Source organism: Macrosteles quadrilineatus, unplaced genomic scaffold (assembly GCF_028750875.1).
Source record: "Macrosteles quadrilineatus isolate MER2022 unplaced genomic scaffold, UCM_ALF_1.0 Scaffold_5__1_contigs__length_97177068, whole genome shotgun sequence".
NCBI classification, from domain to species: Eukaryota; Metazoa; Arthropoda; class Insecta; order Hemiptera; family Cicadellidae; genus Macrosteles; species Macrosteles quadrilineatus.
In genome coordinates, this window is record NW_026542598.1 from 7,187,571 (window position 1) to 7,212,294 (window position 24,724).

Below are 24,724 nucleotides of genomic sequence, written 5' to 3' on the forward strand. Positions count from 1 at the left end.
ATCATCTTGATTAAGAAAAAATGACCAAACATTGCCATTATCACTTGTATGAATGGACAAACGAACGAAACAAGAACGAATTACTCCAGTTCTGTCCAGACCAGACCACATTAGACCAGATTATTGCATTACGATCAAATATTAAAAGTCCGATCAACAGATATAAATTGTTATAAAGGATACATGCAACCAGTATAACACCATTACACAGAATCCACTTCTACGGAGTGGCCGCACAATAGCCGGCACGACAAAGCATTGACATTAGAAGATGTGCCAACAGCGGCGCAAAGGTTACAAAACCTCGGACAATCGGTTCTGCGGTAACGAATGTGATATACCGACATTGTAGGACAATAGCGATATCTGGGTCATGAGTAGATCTACTACGTGGCGACCAGTTATAAACAATGTGCTAACCGGCGACTTTAATGAATGGATAGGCGAGAAGGCGCAACTCTAGGCGCCCGTCTCATTATCATAGTCTGGTACAAGGAGGTGCCATTAGGAGCATCCGGCACCTATCTGGGATCTCATCGGTCAGTCGGTCCACGAGCTCCTGACGGTAGTTCTAGGGATGTTGGGTAGAGGTCGTAGAGGTTGTAGTGGAAAGACAAGGGCGTTGTTCTCTTGTAGGAATTTTGCTTTCCAAAGAATGTATTTTTAACTCGTAATAGTACACTCAATAATAATAAGTAACTTGTAATAATACACTCAATCATCATTGTATGTTATCCTCGTCTTCATCCAAATGTTTTTTTGATCATTCAAGATTCCGATCAGCGCCTTCTCACTTTGATATCGTAAGCATTGAGCCCCATTAATAGAAGAGGAGAGGTTTCCGTGGCGGCTGTAGCAGAACTAAAACGTCAAGGTTATTGTTCTCTTATGTTTTACCCTGTATTTACTTATTAATAGTTTTAATTGCAAAGGGTGATCATGACATTTATTTTCATGTTCTCTTTTCGTTTTTGCATAAACGCCGCCTGAACATTCAAGAACTAAATCGGGCTAAAATTGTCTTACTAGATCATGCACTTCTCATCTTCTCATCATGCATGACACTTCTCATCATGTCTTCGTGAGGTTAAGAGGATTTTCGTTATGTTTCTATTATTCACGAAATCTAACATTACTAAATTTTAACTTTTTGAAAAGCTAGGTTTAATATTGATTCTCTCCTTCAAGCTAGTCATATAAATTTTCTAAAATTTAAATTTTTGTCCGCTCTTCACAATGTCTTTATGAGAACTCTTATAAGATTATGAACACTCAACTTTTGAAATACTAATACAATCCTTAAACTTGTTTATTTTTCATGGTATAGTGAAGTCTTTTTCACTTTACCTTTGAAAGTGAACGTTTTAGGTTCATCAGTATGACTAACACAGGTTATGTTTCCGACCCCGATATGTTGTGAATCAGGTTTCAATCGTTTGATAAGATCGGCGATATGTTCAAGTGACGGACATTTCAAAGGCTTCGTGGCCTCGGGCGTTGCTTTCCCTAGCAGCAACTGTAAACGTCTTATCTGACCGACTCTAACACTCGCCGACATCTTTCTAATTGAGGCTCGTTCAACAAATGTAGCTTGTTTCGCATGTTCGACTTGACATTTACCATGCGAGTCTGTAGTTGTGATAGTACAATGTGTAAGAGGCAACTACATGTGCTGTGTATTCTTTCACTTAGAACTCGGTCGTTCTGGAATTGAATTTGACGGGCATAGAATCGTGACATAAATTTGATAGTTGGCAAAAAGGTTATGGAATATTTTATGTCAATCATAAAATTATTTTCCTTCTTACTGAAGGATGTTAAGCAGTTATGCAACTACTTATGGAAATGGTTTGGTCGGAGGTGGTTTTTGTAGTGATTAGGTAATTTCTTTAATTGCATGCATTTACCCAATTTTTTATAATTTTGCAATCGTTAATGGCTGTCCAGCTGGTTACACTCGCATAAGTCGTATTTCGTATGAGCACATTTATGCGAACAAACATAACCATGATGCTCCTATAGGCTACACTGAACAGTAGACAAAATACCAGAGAAAATAATCAAATGTAAAACTTGAAAATTATTTGTATTGTTGTATTGGACATAAAATGACCTAAATGTAAAATCTGTGAAATATTTTTCAAAATGGGTAAAAATCGTGCGATGGTCTGATAACAACTTAAGATTACATTTAACTGGGTTGGCATTGAAACAGTTTTTTTTTCGAACATGTGGCAACACTGGACAATGGACATGACTTCGCACACTTCCGCTGTACACTTCACACATTACCCGCTGCTGCTGCCCCACATCCGTTAACCCCGTTATACCCCCTAATCCTCTTTTATCACACTATTCTTCAACTAATGAACGTGTTGACTAATTGATGTGCGAACGGCGTTATGACGACCATAGATGGCTAGCGCACGCGCACACACACACAACGCGCACACAGGCTCTGGGTCAACGGGTCATCTTCGCAGATTTATTGCCGATAAACTTTAAACATGCCAACTTTCTACTATGATGCCTGGCGGACCCGATAACAGGTGCAGACTCACGACCTTAGGAGTATTTTGAATGGAGCGGTTACACCCACATGTTGCATTTGGTCAAGTGCATGTCAAAAGGTTAATCACGTGAGAGCTATTTTTAAGGGAAAATTTTTTGGAGTTGTGATTTAAACTGGCAAAAAAGGTCATTTCTGCAACATTTAGTATTATGGAACTGGTTTCCATACCTTTGGAAATCTTGTTCTTGTAAAGAGAAAATACCAGTCCGGAGGTACCTGAACAGCCATGAGGTTAAGTTAAAATTACTGATTGTTTCTGCGATTTTTAAATTTACATAAAAACTATGCTTCCGGTTGAAAATGAACTGATACCCACATCACACTGTATCATAAACTCGTTTATGTTTTAAGACAATAAACAGCTATCGTCAACATTTATGTCATTATACAAAATCGTTAATATTCCATATAGTTTTCTCTGCATTAAAGTAGCTATAACCGTAGCCTGACCTATGTTCCAAGACCTAGAACTAGATCATGATCATGTGGTGTTTAAGAATTGGCCCTGATCAAAGAATCAGCTGGTCAGTAACAAAATAACTCAAAACTAGTAAACATGTTGCTCGAAATCGAGCAATTGCAAAGAAGTAAAGTAGTATTTAAAAACAAATAAAGGTCATCATAATTTCCGATGAGTTTAAGAGACTTTGAATTGGAAAATAAATAACAGCAATTAAATTATACAGCTGATCAAAATGTAAACAATTATGTTCTTCATAAGGATAACATGGGAACTTAAACAGCCACTGGGGCAAAGCCGAAGGGACTTTTTCAAAAATGTAAGGTCGGTTTGCAAATCTACGTGACACGCTCTTTCCAATGAGACGTCAATGGATAAAATCGGTTAAGAAATGGCGGAAGAGTTCAACTGACAAAGTTTCATGTAGCGTATTAATTATATAGATATGTCACTATTCTACACTCATCGTTCATTCATGTTAGGATAAATACATCCAGTCGTGTATCCGTCTTAATCGGTGACCAAAACCTTCTAGGTAAAAGGTGTGATCCAAAATCTATTCAGGAGGTTCGCAAATAAATTGAAACCTTCCATAAAAATCAATTTTCAACCAGCACGAAACACAATTTGTACCTAGGTACTTAATTGAGTTGAATCTTTGAGTTAAATTGAGTTGCCAATACAACTTATCCAAAAACACTTCTCCATTTCGTCAGCTGATATTTCGGCAGCGTCAGTTGGTGCCAGGACAGGAAGGACCGCTCCCCAGGAAGGAGGAAGCTAGTTTGGAGCCATTTAACGCACCATCGCCTACACATGCACACTACACCGCCACTATACACCATCACTATACAATACCCACTATACACTATACACTGTGTCGTTAGTGCGATTGTTTCATCACTGTGTATTCACCGTTCATCAAAACTAACCCTCGCCTGGACCGCGGAAATGGTAATGGTGCGGCCAATGGAACAAATGGCTTAACAGGTGTTAGGCGGTAATGGGCTTCATTGTACAGGGTGTTATGAGGTTCTGTTTTGTAAAGGTTGATTTTTATTTGATTTTGTTTCGTACAATGTTCAGCTAAGCTCAATAAAGGTCAAAAGGTGTACAAAGATTTCGCACATGGTTTTCAGTAAAGAAAAGACCTACAACACCTTACCTTTTTATCAGTTCTAGACAGTTGAAACTACGTTTAGGATAGGTTTCGATCAACAAACTCGCAAAGTTAGTGAAACTGAACGCCATTAGTGATTAGTTATGTTTGAACTGGGAAATTTAGGACAGAAGTCAAGTGCTTAAACACCAGACGTTCCACGCAATGAAAAGTGTACAATGTTCATTAGAAGTCCAAAAACTGTAAACCTTACTACGTTACTGTACATCTTCATTAAGTTGTTTTAGTCCAAGTGCCCTTAGCTGAATGCCTAAAACATTTCAAGTTTTTACTGTGAAATTAGAACCAAAAAAGAACTTGTAAACGCATTCTGTAAGGTAACAGACTTCTTAACATTGACAACGTTGCGTTGCCGGCCATAAAACATACCGTAAAAGTTTTTCATGTTTAAAAGGATGAGAAGTGATTGCAATATCCAAAAACGCAAAATCCTTTACAACATGTTCATGTAGGCTAGATAAAAGACCTACTTCTGTATAGTCATGTTAAAGAGATCAGCCTACATCCAGCCTTCTTCCTCTTACTGACTTACTTATTTCTTGTGTTTCTCTTCCTCTCCCCGTCCCGCAGTTCCCAGCCATACATCACTCCGCTCATTATCCTCCTCCTCGCCTCCCCTAATTGTTTACTGATGGTTGTCTGTTACCGCCGTAATTCATGCCTAATTTGATATGTTTCTTTGAGCACTGCCGCTGTGTTAGCTCAGCGTGTAATCTAGTAAAGAGTGGAAATTCCTTTGGGCTAGGTCGCGTTTTGATTGCTACCTCAGGGATTTGGTGTGAACTAGTCTCGTAGACGATATATCACTGTTGAATTTGCAACACATTTGGGCGCATTAGGTTATAGAAAGGCTATAGTGAGTGTATGATATACCCAGTGTAGTTTTGGTAACTGAGATTAAATTGAAGCTAAATTTACTGAGATAGCTTAGCAGTGCTTTCAAAGGATCGAACCGGAAATATGGCGCCATTTTTATTTGAGAAAGTTAAAGTATTAAAATTATATGAACAACAACAAATAAAGTTTAATTAATTCTTTACGGAAGAGCCAATTTCTATAACTTATGTAGAGTGGTTCAGAAATAGTTTTCGCTAAAAGAGGAAATGCAATAAAAATAAACATGTATTTTAACTTATTAAAACAGAACTAAAGTAAAATTCAATGACTTCACTAATCTACACTTAACCTATATAAATACATAATGATACGACTTGTAAATTTGCCATAATCGTTTGGCACTACTGTACCTCAAAGGTCTCGAGTACCTGTTTGACAATTTCAAACGCCAACGTAAAAATGGCGCAGACCTCGGTCTAGTTGAGACCCGTAGGTTTATCTCGCACATCTAGCTCTGTATAGTCGCGGGTTTATGTGTGACAGACGGTGATATCTGTGATAACAAGCGGTGGACGTCCTTGACGATGTGTGGGCGAGAGGGCCGCATAATGTGGCAGAGACGTGGGATTTTGTCCCCGTTACGGGATTTTTTACCCTATGTGGGATACAATTGAGTTTTGGTGAAGTATTCGATTATTTAAAATTATCGTTTAGAAGTTACCTAACACAATCATTTGACTTTATTGACTCTATCCATTGCAAAATTCATTGTTATAGTAGTAGACTGTTAAACGGTAAAAGATTATTTTTGTTCCAAACATATGTTTAAATTTAGGAGTTAAAAAAGTAAATCATGAACTAAGTAACAACTCCCTCGACACTATGTTTTGAAACAATAGAATCGGAAAGACATTTTATGCAAACACATTTAAGTTTGTGTATCAGGAAGTGTATTTTTTCAAGTGAAACGCCACCACTTCACTAATTGTCTTTATCTCAGTCCGCTTTCTTTCTTCGGTGATTCACACTTCTGTCCGGTCGACTGTGCCTATCGACCAGCTGATCGACAGCTAGATAGTCAGCGCCTTGTAGGGGTTGTTTAATTGTTCATTATGTCGACTAATGTGACTGAAGTGCGCGTGCCTTGTGTCCGAACCGTGCCTTTAAGTGACGAACTGCCGAGTGCTGATCCATTGATGGGAAGATAAGACGAACTGAATGGGACGAGTGGATAGAGTTAGAGGTTCGTGTTTGCTGTTTTCAAGATGTTTGGAGGGATTTGTAGAGGCTCAGTGTTCGGATTTACATTGATCGGATATGTAAAACAGGAGAATATACGATGCAGGAAGCTTAAGAGAGAGTGTGGAAGGAGGAGGTTTGTAGGAGTTTCCCAATAAACATTGGGATGTTTATGTTTGATAATGGACCACAGAAATAATGATCAAGCACTTAGATATATTAATTGGAGTATAATTTACAAAATATGGCTGTAAATTATTCAAACTATTAAAGGAGTATCGGAAAATATGCTCATAAGCCAATAGATAAATTCTGAACCAGTCGCACTCTTATCAACCGTTCACTACCTTAACTTGTACATTTCACTATGTAAAAATGAATACCTGTTTTAAGTGAAACATTTTATAACGGTGGTTTTATTTGTAACAAAAGATGCCAATTTATTTATTGGAATCGAACCAAGTTACTGTACCGAGAACCATGTTTAGCTCTTACGGACAGAACGAAATGATGTCTGTTTTCGAACCAAGACTTACAAAGCCATATTGTAGGTACCCAGGAAAAGAATCTGCATTAAGGAAATATATCTTAATTTTGTACCTACACTTGCATAAAAGAGTTAACTATCAGGAAGACGAGCTGTGCAAAGCCACAACGGCACTGCGCATGCCTAGTGCCAGGTGTAGTACGCATGCGCGCCCTAGTCCCCGTTCCCGCGCTTCTTCACGACTCCCGCCAGATTCCCCAGCTGACCCCCGCCCTCGCGTCGCGATCACTCGGCCTCCATCGAACGGCACAATTTATGGCCACAAATGTATTACAGGCTTGTCATTACTGTAGTTTATGCGCGAGAATCTCGGGAAATGAATTGTTTCCTTTAATTACGCGCATATGGTGCTCGGCCTACTAGGAACAAACAACTGTTACGTGTTGTTTATTGCTGGGTTAAGGTGTAACTGGACCAATTGATTTAGGGTGTGTTAGTTAATTGTGGAACGTGCTAACTGGGTGATGTACTAGAAACGTATAACAGAACTTGAAATGCTCATCTCTCGAGTAGTCTACATAATGTATGTGGCAATGTATGTGACAACATAAAAACTGATTCTTACACCAAACTCTCTTGAATGTATTATTTCCCTTTGAATAAAGTGTATACATCTTGATCAAAGACACAGCTCATGAAAATAAATCTGCAGAACAAGAAATCGCCAGTTAATGTAAAAGTTGTTTCTATATAAGACAACCGTCTCGCAATCAATTAGAATAACATGCAAACTGTGTTGAGAAATACTTTTGGAAAAGTCATGTGACTGCCACGATCCACCTTAGAATTACTCTAGTAAATTTAAAAAATTTGGGTTCGATTAAAAAATATATATACATTTTTATTGTTTATTTTGATCTTGCTAAAATATTTGTAAGCTCGTCGACGTCATACTGTCGTTTTATTGTGAGCAACAATACAGTATATTAATTTATTTTATAACTGTTGTCATTAATAAATTAATCACAGTGAAACTCAGAGCACTAACTTTATTTTACAGTAATAATTATTTTAAACACGATAATTCAGTGCTTAAGTTTTACTAAATAAAATTGTAAACCGCACAGTGTTTCCCTCAATATTCCAGTAACGATGTATTCATTGGGTGTCGCATTTAGGAAATAAATTTGGAATAAATTTAGTTCTATACCTATATTTTTAGCACCTTACACATATTTGTATGCAAAAACTGCACATTCGTAAATGACAATCTGTTTTACGCTGCTTTCACACTATACGATTCTCGTGTGGGTAATACTCGTATTTGTAGTCGACCATTGGAGCTAGACATAACAACTGTGTCGTTGGTTTAGTTAATATAGCACAGTTCGCTTCATTCATGGGTCGCGCCTGCAATCTGTCCAATGCAATATAGGTACTTGGTACTGCGGGTAGTCGCGGACGATTGCAACGGCGCCGCGCTCTCACACGGAGCTTTTAGCCAGTATATTTCATTTATAACAAACAAGTAAGTGTATTTAGTTTTTAGTTTGAAGTTTAACTATGGGCTCAAACTACTGTATTCAAAAATTGTTTAAATATACGCGTGCTTTGCAGGCAAGAAGTAAATGGTAAATGGTATGGGAAGTGTAAATGGTAATAATTTAACACTTATGTCCACGAACATTATCCTTGAACATTTAAAAGGCGAGTCTAATGCAGTATCAGGTGCTGCTGTATCATCTTTCCATAATATTTAACAAAGTGATTTGGAACTAACAAATGAAATTATTTTTGCCACCTATATCATTATTAATTAAAATTATGACGCAATAAATAAAGTTTTGATACTGGCTTAGGCCAGGCGTTTCTTTAGTTAGGACCACTTTTTTACTTTTTCAATACTTTAATTCTCAAGTTTAAATGGCGATCATACAAAGCACTTATTTTAAGCCAATGATCAAGGATATAGCTGAGTCGGTTGACTTTACTCAGGATCGAACTAGGGACGTTCAGATTGGGCGTCCCAACCACTCTATCAAGCTTTTTCATTCCAAATCTTGTAAATTTTAAGGACTTGATTCATTACTCTGCACTCCAGGTCTATACTCATGTTTGGTATTTTAGGTTGGAGAATGTAATAATGTTAGCAACTTTAAACTATGATTGTTAAATCAATAATTGATTGTTAGATCATATTTCCACCTCATCACATCTTTATTTATTTATTTATTTAGATTTTGCATTTGATCAAATAATGTTATGTTTGGACGCAACTACAGTCGACGCACAGGCTCGCTGCCCATGTCGGCTTATTCCTTTATAAACATTTACGCTATGTTAAACATAGATGTAATGCAAAGGTTAATTTGATTTTATTCTTTTAAATTCACTTATGATTTTTCTCCTTTAAATATTTATGTACAAATTATGTAAATACTTTGTTGTAATAAAGATATAATTCATTCATTCATTTATCCATTCCTTCATTTATTCATTAATTCATATGTAATGTTAAATATTCGTTTTTGTAAGCAAACGTTTAAACTAACGATAACAAATATTTATTAAAAAATACCATAATTTAAAGTTGGTAGAATAGTTTTTAATACAGCCACAATTCCTAGTTGTAGTTCCGAAAGAGTTAGAAGTAGGTGTTAGGAGGGTTTGATAGGCTTATCAGATTGCTACAGACAAAAAGAAACTGTTTGTTTAAATATATAATTGCCATTATCGTTGTCACCTGCATTATAACTTATCGTTGTTCTTTATGGACTGGCTAAAGTTAATCACCACCTCCAAAATTAGTTGACCCGTATAGCGTGGAGAAAGTATATTAACACTTTTAAATCAGCTTACAGCAAAACTATCTCTTTCCATTTGCGTGTGACTAATCTAGCACTGGCGTGGGACAGAGCCCGCCTTTCTCCTGTACCAATGAATATTTAAAACTATTCCGCGCCAAAATAGGAGACATTGTGTTTGCGCGGTAAAAGTGGCGGTAATGCTGTTACACAACAGGTGGTCTTACATTTTGGCGCGTGCGGCCCCGCGGCCGTGCGACTTCCGACATGCCCGGGTCGTATCGTAAAGGTTTATGCCTAAAGTCCACAAGTGGGTAAACTTTCTCTGGGTGCTTAGATTCCGGCGCAGTCATTGTTTGTTTCAGAGGGTGGTTTGGTAATCGGTTATGTTCAACATGTCTGACAAAATGAAGTTTGATTTTAGTTTGTTTGGATCATAGACATGTGGTTTGTTAGCCGGGTGGTTATCGGGTTATAAGGCCACATTTGAAAACGGAAGGCTGTTGGTTTGATTCCGAGTGAGATCGACTATGTATCCAAAAGCCTTTCCATTGGGCTATTGATTAATAATTTCGTCTAACAAAAAGTCATCTTCCTACAGAACCAAGAAGATCCACAAGCCCTTTTATATTGGATTATCAATTAATAGTTTCGTCGAACAAAAGGTCATCCTTACATAGAACGAAGACCAGGATTTTCTATTTAACAATACTCTCCCAAAAATTCCACTATTATAATATGAAAACTCCAACCTAAATAACAAATAATTAATATTTGTTTATAGTTCCGTCCATAATATGCCTATCCAACGTTTCTTTGTTTCTTGGTTCACGCTTTCAACATAACTGTTGTCACTCACGTTGTCCGTACTTGGTCTATACTCTCGCTTGCTATGTAAATACTTTATTTAACTTTTACTTGTTTTGTGTATTTGACTAGGAGTAATTTACCTCTGGTTTACTACTGGCGAATAAATTGAGTCAATTGCAACTCTCTTTGGCGAACTCCTAAAAAACTTCGGGGCGAAGTGTAAAGGCTCATATTATTAATCATAGGCAAATATGCATAAGGACTTTGATTCGGTTGGAGTACTTATATGCCGACATTGCCTCCTGTGCTAAGTGTGTGTGACCACCGTGTGTACAGACAGTGAGACAAGCAAGTTCTCGGCCACCGTGGTCGCTACAGGCCATTACCCCAGCCTACCAACACCGTTACAGTCTAATTGTATTGTGGTTCTATTTGGATAATTAGCTGCCCCCCCCCACCCCACCCCACCATTACTAGCAGGGACCAAAATATCGTGACCTGCCTTTACCTTCACCAGCACTTGATAGAGTCATCTGTGGACGTAATCGGGGTTTGGTTTTGTTACTTTTTTCGTTTGTGATCACGTAAAGGATGGATCAGATCAAACTAGGTACAACGCCAGTTTGTTACTTTATCTCTTTTTGGAGATGTTTGTCCATAGATTGTTCCGATTGTATTGTTTAGTTTTTTCTTATCAACCTATTTAAATAGTTTCCGTGTCAGATAGACATGTTGATAGGTATTTATAATTTTGGTCTAAAATTTATGAACAAATTCTCTGCTACAATAAAAAATTAGAAAGCTATCGAAGGTTTTGTTTGAAAAAAGGGATATATAATAGACATGATTAGCATAGAAACTTGGTTGTGTTTGGTGTTTAGGTACTTTTCAGTGTAACGTGAATAATTTCGCTTATGACATGTATCTTTACGTCTCATTCTAAAGACTGGCAACAATCCTTGTTAGCTCAAATAATCGATACTTTATAGCTAAAATGGTCGGTAGTTGATAATTTACTAAGTCAATAGTCAGTCAATAGTAAACTTACTATGTTTAACCATAGACTAAGGGAGTATGTTTTTATCTATGGTTTAATTATACAGCTGGTGTCCATGGTTTACTGTTAGAACTTTTTATTCTGTCAACATACGAGTCCTACTCTGTAGTAAATCAAGCAAATCTGCATAACACACTGTATTCTTGTAAAATGTAGTCGGTGATTGATATAGTCAGAAGTCAACAACACAGTAGTCAATAGTCGGTAGTCGCATCGCATCAAGGTCACATGAAAGCGAATGTCAATGGCGGCCGAGATGAAGGTCGCCGCAGCACGCGCGAAAGTATCAATCAGGTCGTCTCCTGTTTTGGTTTTCTATGCTCAATGTTTCTAACCTACATCGCTGTTGAGAAATTGCTGCAGTGTGCTAGTAGGTTAGCCACATCATCGATGCGGTTGCAATCTATCGTTTGAATGTATCGTTGGTGAAATAAGGTCAGATTGCTAATAATAGTAAAACTGTTTTATAATTTGTCATGTTTAATGTGTTTTAAACCATAAATATACAGGGTGTTGAAAATGTCTGGAACCAACATTATATCTGGTGAGTGGTTAAAGAAAAACAAATGATATTTTGTGTACGGATATACTATGGTTTTACCTATCTTTTGGTGCCTTATGAAAATTTTTACCACTTATAGGGAACGTCCTGTGGAGGATGCAGTAAAAAGTTTAAATGGAAGCCTATGGTAAATGATACATCATTTTAAAGGCCATTTTTTTCTGAGTAAGGAGCCACAAGTTTCATCTCAAAAGGACCACCCTAGCAAAAATGGCGACTGTTTGAAATTTAAATAACCACTTATAGGGAACGTTCTGTGGAGGATGCAGTAAAAAGTTCTCTTTGAAGCCTATGGTAAATGATACATCATTTTAAAGGCCATTTATCTCTGAGTAAGGAGCCACAAGTTTCATCTCAAAAGGACCACCCTAGCGAAAATGGCGACTGTTTGAAATTTAAAAATTCCGTTCCCTATAAGTGGTTTTTTAAATTTTAAACAGTCGCCATTTTTGCTAGGGTGGTCCTTTTGAGATGAAACTTGTGGCTCCTTACTCAGAAAAAAATGGCCTTTAAAATGATGTATCATTTACCATAGGCTTCAAAGAGAACTTTTTACTGCATCCTCCACAGGACGTTCCCTATAAGTGGTAAAAATTTTCATAAGGCACTAAAAGATAGGTAAAACCATAGTATATCCGTACACAAAATATCAGTTGTTTTTCTTTAACCACTCACGAGATATAATGTTGGTTCCAGACATTTTCAACACCCTGTATATAAGTCCGTAGTTTTTCATTCAATTGAGATAAATTTAAGTGTTTAAATAGTTCATAAATTGTTATAGCTAAAATTTGCATTATGTGGGCAACCAGAATTTTCAGGGAAAGTAGTTGAAACATCAGATTGTTTAGCTATAAAATACATTTTTTTCCACTTGATGAAGACAGATTTCATCACAAAGCAGTGAGTTCGAATTTACATCTTGCGCAGATCGGTAAGATTGGATAGAATTGCTGATTATTGCTGAACGTTTGGCAATAAAGGATTTCTATTTAGACATCACATCCACCAAAGAATAAATACTCTCATGAATCCATCATCCATGTTCATCAGCTGAAGTTTTTTTTATATAATTCAATCAGCTTAGAAACAAATATAATTTTTTTAAAACACAACGCTCTTTTGGTAAGCTACAGTCTTCTATTACGACCAAAGCATAAATCATGAAATCTACAATATAGAGAGAATCATTTACACCATCTCAATCATACGCTAAACACACTAAAGACATCTTTTGCAATAAGGTTCAGTGTCTCGCATTATTCAATAGCTGAGTAGCTGAGCTGATATAGTGCTTGACTGGTAATCAGGAGGTTACCGGTTCGATCCTGAGAAATGCCTGAAGAGTTCTTACTCTTTGGAAATACATTATTCTGTCCTTGATTTGATGAATGACTCATTTTCGCCTTAAAATACACACTTTGTCGTGTTGAATTTTATCATATCGTTGTCAATCCACTTGACAACCCAGTGTAACCCACGGTGGTCCGCGGTGTGTTTGTAGTGGTGGCCGGTGGCTGGTGGCCAGCTGATGTCAAGGTCAAGGTCACGTGACAGGTCAGTGACACCGCGGGTGGGCGAGTGAACCGGTCTGCGGTCACTGTTTACACTTTACACACAAAGTGCCGCCTCATTCACCGGACCGTCGTCCAGACTGGAAGCGTTCTTACACAGTTTCTTATTTATTTGCCGTTTATTACCATGGAACAAATACGTTGGTGGCGTCTTTTACCCTTAGAACTGCCCCGTCCCCAAGCATGTGGGAGTAACTTATCAAGTAAAGCAGGTAAGTAAAGTAAGATGAGGTCAAGAAGATTACCATAATAAATCGATCGGTTTTACAATCCGTCGTTAATGCCTTACCTACCGACTTGCCGACAGGTTGGGTTTATTATTTCATAGTTTTCAACAAATATTAAAAACAATATTTCTGTGTCATATACGTTAGGTGCGTATTTTTAGGTGGAATTAGTAGTAAATGTTTAATAGAATGAAGTCGAATTACTTGGTGATTTTTGTGGCTGTACAAGACTATGTGACTAACCAATCAGGATCTCGATTTAATATCCTAACGGTCGTTGTATTTGGCAGATTCTCCCCCGATAGTCGGCCCTTTATAAAAATCAAATTACTCTCCTCAAAATCAACCTTAAACTCTGTTTTGGATTTTGTGACTACCTGGGTCATCCAAAATCTACTCATTTACTAACTTCCTAAATCTTCAAGTTTTTAGAGAGCTCATCCATAATCAATATTTTAAATTATATCCAAATATGTATAAAGTTTCTCTTAAATGAAACCGCTCTTAGTGATTTTAAATAATAACATTTTACCCTCAACGACAGCACTGCTTACACAGTTGAAGCGTATACTGTTAATTTCGCCTATTACTTAACTTCACACAAAAACTACCCATAAATAGCACCTTTCAAACGACCAACAAACCTATTAACGAAATGCCCCCGTTTAAAACTGACACTAACTATTTTAATGGCTCTTAAACTAGTCGGTGGTTGCGTCATAAGTTATTATCTAAATTGAGATATCTATTAGATTTATCGTCTCTTGGATTAAGCGTTGTCAGTGGAGGGAATCTAATGTTTAATGGTGCTACAGCAACTAGTTGTGTAATTATAGTTGTTTAACACTTCTGTTATAACTGAGTGATTATAGAATACATTTATCATTGGTTCGGATTAGTGGGAACCAGAGACTACTTTATACTCTACAGTTTGTTTTCTAAACGTTGTTTCTATCCGGTCTCATTCGTGTCATCAATATGAGCACCTTTGAAACATGACGTGTACAAGCTGTTTCTTGTTAGTGATGTCCAACGTAATTGATTTAAGCCACTTACAGAGCCTTACAATCAATTAGTGCTGTTAACTATTGCACCTTTTAACTGGATCCAAAGCTTATAGAGATATGTAACATCTGTTGAAGACAACACATACTTTGAGCAAAACATTCAACTATGTTTCATTTGGCTACCTCAGTTATGTATACAAAGTCGAAATTGCGATTGTAAAGATATTTAAAGTTTAAAACTGTTGCAGTCCATGTTTTACATGTCACATCTTTATTTCTACTTCCAAAGTCAACAGTCACAGCCTAAATCAATAATTCTATTCGTAACAGATGTTTTAGCACTGTTTCTAGACTCACCTAACACTATAAACAATTAGAATGTTAACGCACTCGCTCGCACACGCTGCTATGCGTTAATTGGTGTTTTAATTATAACCGCTAGGTGATGGTAGATAGTACAACGAACGCCCTCCGTGTAAAACTAATTAACTTCTGTTTCGTCCGAGCTTAAACACTACTCGTGAGGAGAGTGTGTTGCTGAAGGTTTGTGGAATATTGATTCAAAATCTATTGAAATTTGGGAATTCGTTTTAGATTGCATTTAAAAGCTCCTTATTGGGCCACAAAGATTACGGTACGTCGACTGTTCAGGATTTTCATTGATGAAGCATGTAAAAGTTTTAAAATAACCAACTCCCTTGGATTTGTCATCCTTATTGGCTATCGTCTGTAACGTAAAACTGTGTATAACCAGCAACGCTTGATTTGTTACTAAGAGACCAACGTTACCACAAGGTTCAGTCCTTCCGTATCGAAATAAAGTACACAACGGTTTATTCCATTGTCTGTGACACAACCCTCGTCACTATTTAAGAACTGGATCAAAATGTTGAGACCTGAAAAGTAACAAATATTTTCTACCACAAAACAACCATGTCAAAATATACGTCAGTTTTCTGACATAGTTTATTTTCTGTTTCTTTAAGGGATGGTACATTTTAGCTTATGGATTGATTTAAATTTATACACTTTATTTTTAGCTAGATACATAGAGTTATTTATGTTATCAGTTAATATAACTAGCTGTTTCGAGATCATTGTGTCTGGTCCTGCTAACCAACTGCTCCTGCTGTCATCCAACACTTTTCCTTGACTAATCTTTCCACGCTGCAGAGCTAGCGACGTATAAATTTAATACAATGTACCCAAGGTCTTTAGCAAACTGTTCATTTTACTCTCTTCTTCGACTTGACTAACTCCTGGTTTGTCCTCAGGTGCTGTCATGGCTGAACCACAAAGGTGAGGACAGTCTGAAGCGACACGCAGAGCTCGCCAGCACTCTACCCGCCATCAAACAACAGGAACAGGACTTTGAGAAGTTCTACTTCATCTCCATGGTAAGTGCTGACCATCTAAAACACTCCTACTGTTTGATTGACAATCACAATGTGGTGGTGGATTGTATTTATATAGCTAGCTCTACTACAATATGTGATCAGCCAGTTGAGTCATTAATACTTATAGCCTACAAATGAATTCCAAGCATGTTACAAAGGAATTCAGGTCGATTGAGTTTCTTTGTCGACAATCAGTGGCGGGTGACGTATGAACGACACCGGATGATCGTTATATTGACGGATGAGTGAAGGTATGGATCCGGCAGCAGTATGTACGCGTAGGCTGACGAAAATGAAATCAGGGTAGGCCTCCTGCTAGAGAGTCGTAAACATGATTTGGATCCTGTTTGTCTATGTAGATAGCTGCAGTGTTTGATTGTTTAATATTAACTGAGCGCTACGGACCTAAAAGTACGGGGTGATACTAGTTTCATTCGTTGTTCTACTTTTTCTTCGGTAACTGTTAGGAAAAACAGTTTTTTAGAGGTGGTGTGTATTTCATATATGATTTCATATATTTTAAAATTGAAATATATGAAACGCAGACTGATCGAAATAACTTTTCAATTAGGCTACACTATTGATAGGCAAGAATATGTAGATATTCAAACTCACATTCAAACCTATACGTGTTACATTATAAACTTTTAAACAATCCATATAAAGGTCGATTCACACACATCAGTTACGGCACGTCACAGTAAAGTCACTTCAGGCACGTCACATTTATCAAAAATATTCTTTGATGGATTTTCTATTGCGCTATCTACACTCATCCGTTGCAGTCCCGTCAGTCACTCTGCTGGCATCCGTCAGTCAATTTCAGATTTCTTTCCAACGATACTTTTTGATTCTTCGGACGCCTGACGGAACTGTTTGAGGTTAGAAAATAGTGTTATTGTTGTTAAAATGGTTGCGTTTGTATTTTGAGTACTGTTTGTAACAATCAACAAGATGGACAATGATAATTTAATAGAATATAGGTTTAAAATTTAATTTTTTTGACTGTAAATTACTGTAAATATTAGAGACGGAAGACTGACTGAAACCAACTGACGGACAATTGACTGGGAAATTGCGGATGCAACTGCGACTGGACTGTAACTGGACTGCAACTGCACTGTAACGGAACTGTGACTGGACTGATGTGTGTGAATCGACCTTAATCCGCCATCTTGAATTGAAATTTTGGCTGCCGGGTGGAACCCACTTAAAATTTATGAGAAACAGCTGGTTCTTAAAACATTTCACTTGATCCTGATCGCAAGCCAGTGGCTGGTGAACAGCTGATCCTAAATGCAAGGCAGTGGCTAGTGCTGAAAAGCTGATCCTAAATGCAAGCCAGTGGTTGGTGAACAGCTGATCCTGATTGCAAGGCAGTGGATGGAGAACTCAGCTGATCCTTATTACAAGCCAGTGGCGGCTGCTGGAACGAAAGGTCACGTCGTGAGTGTTTATTTTATAGCTTCAACTCACAGATCCGCCAGTGAAACTGATTCATGAGCAATATTAATCGCCATCAAATCGGGGGAAGTACAATTTAATTATGGAAGATTAGACGCTTTCACCGCTCCATAGAGCCTCTCCCACTGCATGCTCGTGTGGCTAATGTGAACTTAACACTGTTGAACATGCTAGATCGCTCTGAATAATGACTGAAAACTATGATAAATATGGTAACAAATTCAATATTACTCTGCGGTAATTCAATTTAATTACAAAAAAGCTGCGGAGTTGTAAATGTCTATAAGTAAAGAAGGATAAAACTCTTCTAGAAGAATCACTCAATCCAAGATCCTGTTTAACTTAAATTAAATACACTTCAACCCCCTGTTTCCTTTTGGATGGTAATACATAAATAGGTCTATGGTTAACTTTAAAAACTTTGTTTGTTGACTAGGAAGTCCAAGGCAAAGTTTCTTTACGTTTTCAGATAGTAACATGCGATTTCATTGAAAGAGTTTCGTTTAAACAGTTCCGCAGATGTATTATTTAACTGAGTATTTACGCGTGTTCTGTTTCCACTTAAGAAGTAAAATTCCAATGAGAGAAAAGCCATTAAAACCCAAACTTGTTGAGGACAGCATCAATGAGAAAATTATGAAAACTCATAAAGCAGAAAAGTCATATTATGACAAAAAAGGTTTAAACCATGACGAGAATTTCAATGAAGGGCAGGAAGTATGGGTGCAAGATGTATTGAATAAAACATGGGATGAAGAAATAATAATGAAGAAAATTCAACAATCCAGATCTTTAAACAATAATAGTATAATTTTGTTAAACTTTTCTATTTTCCCCCCATAATCACCTGTAGCAATTTTAAGAGGACGTTCCAACCCGTTGAGGTTTTGCTATTAACAAACGTCGAAGGATCGGTAATCAACTAGATCGAACTGGATAAGGTACACTAACCATTCTGAGCATACGGTAAGCTACACAATTTAATCTCCGATATACAACCAAAGACACAATTATGGTGAACTATATGTCCAGAGCGGCGGTAGTTTCAAATCAGTAGCTCTTGGTAATGCGCATAATGACCTGTGTTTAGCGCTAGTGGCGTTGCCAACGGGGAAAGTCGAAGGTAAAGTTCAACGAAAGTACGATGATCCGGAATACTTTATGTTGCCGATTATTCGTGATATGTCTTCTCCGCCGGGCGCACGACGCATTCCAATAAACTGTTATGGAAAATAGAACTGGTTATCGTAACTTGTGAATGAAAACGTAACTATAGCACAGAAAATGAGCAAGAGTGCCCGAAAATGAGCAGTAGCTCTTGAATACTCTGTGACAAAGCAGTTTGTTGTAAAAACTTAAAATTTTAATATAAATGTTCATGAAAATTAACTGATTGCAATAAACTCTGACTGAAAATTAAACTTTGTTACAGTAATCTGTGCGGGAAAACGGAAATACTACATAAGCTATCCAAAAGAATTGTGATTGAAAACCTAGTAGTTTGAATGATGACTAGGTAAAATACATTATATTTTGAAAATGTTATTGGTGACAATAAAATATTGTTTTCTGTTTCATCCACTGCAACAAAAAGCGTAATTGCTGACAAACCAGGTTGGTTTGAAAATTGTCGAAAAGTAGCTATGCACAATTAAATGCAACGATAAATTCAACTGATGACGACTAACATGCAACTGGTTACAAAATTGAACCCTATAGTACCGGTCGGGCTGTGTAACAATGCTTAAAAATCAACTGTTCAAAACACATAAACAGAAAGTTTTATTGGTTGCAAAAAATATGATTCTTACAACCGTTTAGTAAACCTTAATGGAAATCGTAAACGCCGTGTATAAACTGGAAACGTAAAAGGCCGCAATGTACTGTTACCGAAAACACCTAAGGAATTGTAGTTTTCCGCCTTCAACTAATCTTCTTGGTAACAACACCTTGTGAAGTCCGTTATACGTAACAGCTACATTTAATTGGACAAATAAATTGCAATAATGCACAATGAGGTACTGATAAAAAGTAAAAGTAGAGAGTATACATACATGTGCAGCACAGCGCATATGATTATATCCCGTTTATACTTTGCGTGTATGGCCAACCTATTTACGCTATGCAGTAATGCAGTATGCCCTCTGCATTGCATACTTTATTGTGCACTTCAACCTGCTTGTTGGGTTTGTTAATTCTGTTAGGTAACATAACCGTTGAATATGTTAGACCACTTTATGTTTCCACTTAACTGGTTTCTGGTTTATTCGACCTATTGTCATGAATGTTGTAAATCGTTTATTTTATAACGTCGAATTTGAATATTTTCAATTTAAGTTTTATGTTGTATTACGGTATACGTGGAATAAATTTGTTTACACTCGTTTGCATACTTTATTTGTTTATGACAGTTGTTGTTATGTTCCATATATAAACTAATATTGTTAAATACATGGATTTAGAAAACTGCTACCACTAATGCGTGTTTTTTTTTTGTTTATTTTACATGATTGGATTTTAATTTTTTCAATTCCTATTATATATTGCATAATTGAGTTTCTTATTGTATTCCATTAATTTAAATTGTAAAAATATGCTGAAATCCGTAAATATACCTTTTTCTATAAAGTTAACTATAACCATAGAGGTGTACAGTCAATGGTACTATAGTACATTAAGTTTTAACATGGATTAAACTCCCTAAGGGAGTATGTTTAATCTATGGTTTTAACTTACAGTGAATTTATTTCGAACACACTTATTTGCACTTCATTACACTTATTCCCACGTTGCGTGTATTATTATATTCTATATAAAATATACACTAACTGAACATATTTTCTCATAGGCCTATACACCGCAGGTAAAGTTTTGTCATGCTATGAGGATTTAGAAATTTGTACGATATTACAATTAAATTAAACACACTTAGAGCGCAGAATTGTTCTAGATATTTATGAATTCACACTATTACTGAACTATATTGATCAAACCCTACAGTAGTACAACATCAGAAACTCATCCGTAACGCATAAACGCCTTCGGTTTAGAGATACCGCGCGGTGTACAGTACCGTGCAGCTAGTGTGCGCTTCAACAATTGAAGGCTGAACTGAACACTGGAGTGCCTTCAATAACTAAATCTCTAGACCCGCTATACATAGCTGTAGATGAATTGCGTTCTGTTTACATCAGGCGTACTGCACACACCACAAAACGTTAGAAGCAGTTTATATAAACCCTCGATATATATCAACTAACTTGATATTGTAAAATATATTGTAAATGACTTTGACGTAAATTTGGCACAAAGTTTAATAATGAATTGAGTTGTTGTTAACGGGTTGTTAAATAGTTTCAGTGCTCAACCTCAAAGCTGGAAGGTTTCTGGCTTGATTCCAAGCTGTTCGAATCTGGATCCAGTTTACATTCATTTGTCATTTGTATATCAATTCATTAATCAGTAATGCTTTCTACCAAAATCGACGACGTTAGATAGAAAAAAGAAAGTGTTTAAGCCATTTCCTTAGAAAAAGGTCAAAAAAAAAAATCAATGGCCTAAAAAATTACCAAAAATAATGAAAAGTAAAATTTGAGAATAAGGCCACTAACTAGTCAATGATAAGACTTAAGACTTTAGTAAATGGAAACAAAATGGTGAATGTTTACTGTACTGTGCTGCTATATAGCGGCCTGCTTTGCAACTAAGCCCTCGTTCCGGCTCCCAGCATACACAAGTACCAAGTACCATAGATTAAACATACTCCTTTAGGGAATGTGTTTAATCTATGCAAGTACCCTTTCGTATTTACACTAGTTATCACGTAATCCACCACAATTATCAGCTACTGCTACACTTTGAAGAATGTGCAAGTAGTCGTAGTGTTTGGACGATGGTTGTTATATCAGTTTAGAGTATAGGTTTTGGACAACTTGATTAATAATTCCAATTAGAGTGTCGAAACAAGCAACAATTGTACTATCTTCTTGAGTCTCAGTTTAATTCTACGTTTGAAAATACTCTCATAAATCAACCTAATTATTTTAATCATTTTTACAATAGGAGATTTTATCACATTGAGATTACGATGCTTGCAATGAGAAAATTACCTACTTAAGAGGATTCTGTAATTGTAAAAAAAGTTAGTTTCTTCATCGAAATTAAATTCTAAACGTCTACAACTGTCTTAAATGTCTTAAAATTAAAGTTATAACTTGTGGGTTGGTGTGTGATGGCTTCTATTGTTTTATTTCTTACTTTTATTATTGACTATATTGTATAATGTCATGTCATTATTATTTGAATCTTTTACTCAACACAATTTATAGTAGCCCGACAATCTATATGGATGGAGCAGACGTTGGGAAACCAAAAAGCGTTTTACAAAGTTCTAAGATATTTTGGAATAATCAACTTTTTATCATCGACTTTTATATCATCCAGTAATTTTCAAACAGATGTCTAGTACTAACATTAGTTTTTGACACATTTGATCGTTGACTAAAATTCGAACGGGTTCTCTCTTTCGAATACTTCCTTCACCTTCTAACGTTTTCCCATTGTCCCTCGCACGCCCAGCGCCTATGAAGGGTTGTACACAGGGGTGCCAGGACATTGGGTGGGCGTAGAGGATACAGGGTGTTCCGACATCTCACAAAGACACTTCCTGTGCCGAGCAATGAGGGCTCTTCACATGGTAATCGCTCGATCCTTATTCTCCTCACAGTCCAAACCGTTGTTCCAAGTTTCAGCTTACGCGTGCCTCCTTTACTTTGTGGGTTTTGTGTTTGCTTTCACTTTTGCCTAATTGACGGGTTGGTTATGGTGATAGAATGTGATAGTTTGTTGGTGAAGACTTGTTCGTAGAGATGATTAGAAGCAGAAGGAAACTTCTATTTAAAATACACATTTACTTATGCTCGTGTTAGTACCGGGATAGTTTTTTCCCCCTAGGACGCTAGGCACGAGCCTGGGATTGTTTTTCACATTACTTCAGATTAGATCTAAGGGTTGCGGCATTATCACTTAGATAAAATCCATTGGTGACTTGGTGGGGATCGAACCCGGGACCTCAGGGACTGAAGTCCCGCGCTCTAACCACTACGCCATCGCTCCCCGGGATAGTAACACAGCTAAAAATGTTTGTTTAGTAGTATACATGCAATAGGTGAGTTAAAAATATTACCGCGAATTGAAATATCTCTCAATTTCAAGCACCGCGTTTTAGATCCTGTTTACAATGATATCACTGTTGGTTGAACACATAATGTTGAACTTTTCGTCAGCTCGTTACGTTCAAGTTTACATCATAAGCAACTCATAAATCTGCTCTGATGAAGCCTACAAAACGTACCTCGCGTGATGTAAGCCGTAACGCCTTCGTAACTCTGGCGATGCGTAACGAAATATTAATAAGGGAGGACCATGCAATCAACGCCCTCTGAGAAAATATCAGATATTGGTAGAAGCTGAAACCACAGGTTTGCTTTCTTGTGGGGTTTACCGTGTACTGTTTTTGTTAGATAAAATATCCGTTTTAATCTAACTTGTTATTCAAGTTGCACGAATATTATAACAGAAATGTTGTGGATCATAAACATAAACATTATAATGTAACCGGACCAAATACTAATAACGTGTTAAATAATGTTTACTCTCAGGCCAGTGGCATAATTTGTTTTTGTTTATGATTCATACCGTTTCTGTCCTATCCGTGATAAGTTGTAATCATGTTATCGAACGGTTCTCCTGTAAACCAAATATTGATAAGGATTTAACTATTAACTACAGTAGAACCTCGATAACAAGTCACCCTTGAAATTATTTAGCCCTTAATCACATGTTATTGCAAATCTCGATAAGAAGTCAAATTTGATAACAAGTATTATTTTACATAATCTGTTTAAGAGTCTTATTATCAAGGTTCTATTGTAATAAAAACGTTATAAGTATTGGAATCAAGATGCAAATCGATTCGAACTCAAAGACATTCCGTGTAAAATTTATATGTCTGTTAACTGGTTAACGTATGCAACTAGTCAGTCAGTTAATAATAAATTGCATTATATGAAATGGTTATTGAACGGACTGAACGTAACATTGACAATTAATTACTGAAACTTAATTTATGAATTAATTCTAGACAGTTTTTCAACCGAGTAGCCAACCGTTTATCTTGGCGTAGTTTTGGAGTAATTTCTGTTACCAAACACATAACTGTCTCTCGGTCAATTATAATGAATGGTCTTTGGACCGGTTATGTTGGCTAACCTGTTTTTGATCAGTTTTAAACAGTTGGCTGCATTGCGCAACTTTCATTGAGCCCCGCGTGGGTCGTGATCTCTCTTTGCATCTTTCAACACGTTTCTGCACTTTTTGAAATTTATGAAACACAACCATGCGACGCCGGTCACGATTTCTGCGATAGAATGTATATCTTTGTGGTGCGAGTGGGAATTAATAATATGTTAATGAAGTGTTACTCTGGTATTATTGAGTCTTCAGATTATTAATTAAATTTGTGATCACATTAAGCGTGACACTTGCTGTCCTTAATCAGTACAATGAATGCGTATGTCTTAATAAGAAATTTTTTACCTATTGACATTATGTTAATATGTTATGGCATGTCGGCATGAGCAAATTAAATTGTACTAGAGGCAAAATATATTGAGCTGTATACCGTGGCTTACTTCTGAACCTAGTTGGACCAAAATAATGTATTTGTCATCCATACCTAAAATCAATGAAACTTAATTGTTTTACAGTTATTTGAACTGTTACTAATTTCCACATTTCTAAACATGTTGTGTAGAGTATACTTTTACTGTACAATTAATAAGTGATTAGAGCGCTCTTCTTCTTCTTCGTGACGTTCCAATCCAGAGAGCTGAAACCCTACTGGAATGAGGCTGTTTTAGGACTTTCAGGATTTTGGTCCCTGAGGTTCCGGGTTCATATCCAGCCAAATCACCAATGGATTTTATCTAAGTGATAACGCCGCAACCCCTAGGTCTAGCCTGAAGTAATGTGAAAAACAATCCCGGG

The 24,724-nt window shown here is 36.8% G+C and overlaps 1 protein-coding gene across 3 annotated transcripts in view; it reads left to right on the forward strand.

The window, feature by feature from the left end:
• The window catches only part of LOC128993840 (pleckstrin homology domain-containing family G member 4B-like), a 434,838-nt gene that overhangs the window by 348,283 nt on the left and 61,831 nt on the right, over positions 1-24,724 (forward strand). For all 3 annotated transcript variants that reach the window (XM_054417888.1, XM_054417889.1, XM_054417890.1), the window contains exon 13: positions 16,091-16,213. In XM_054417888.1, the coding sequence (XP_054273863.1) occupies positions 16,091-16,213 (123 nt within the window). The remainder of the gene's footprint in view (positions 1-16,090; positions 16,214-24,724) is intronic.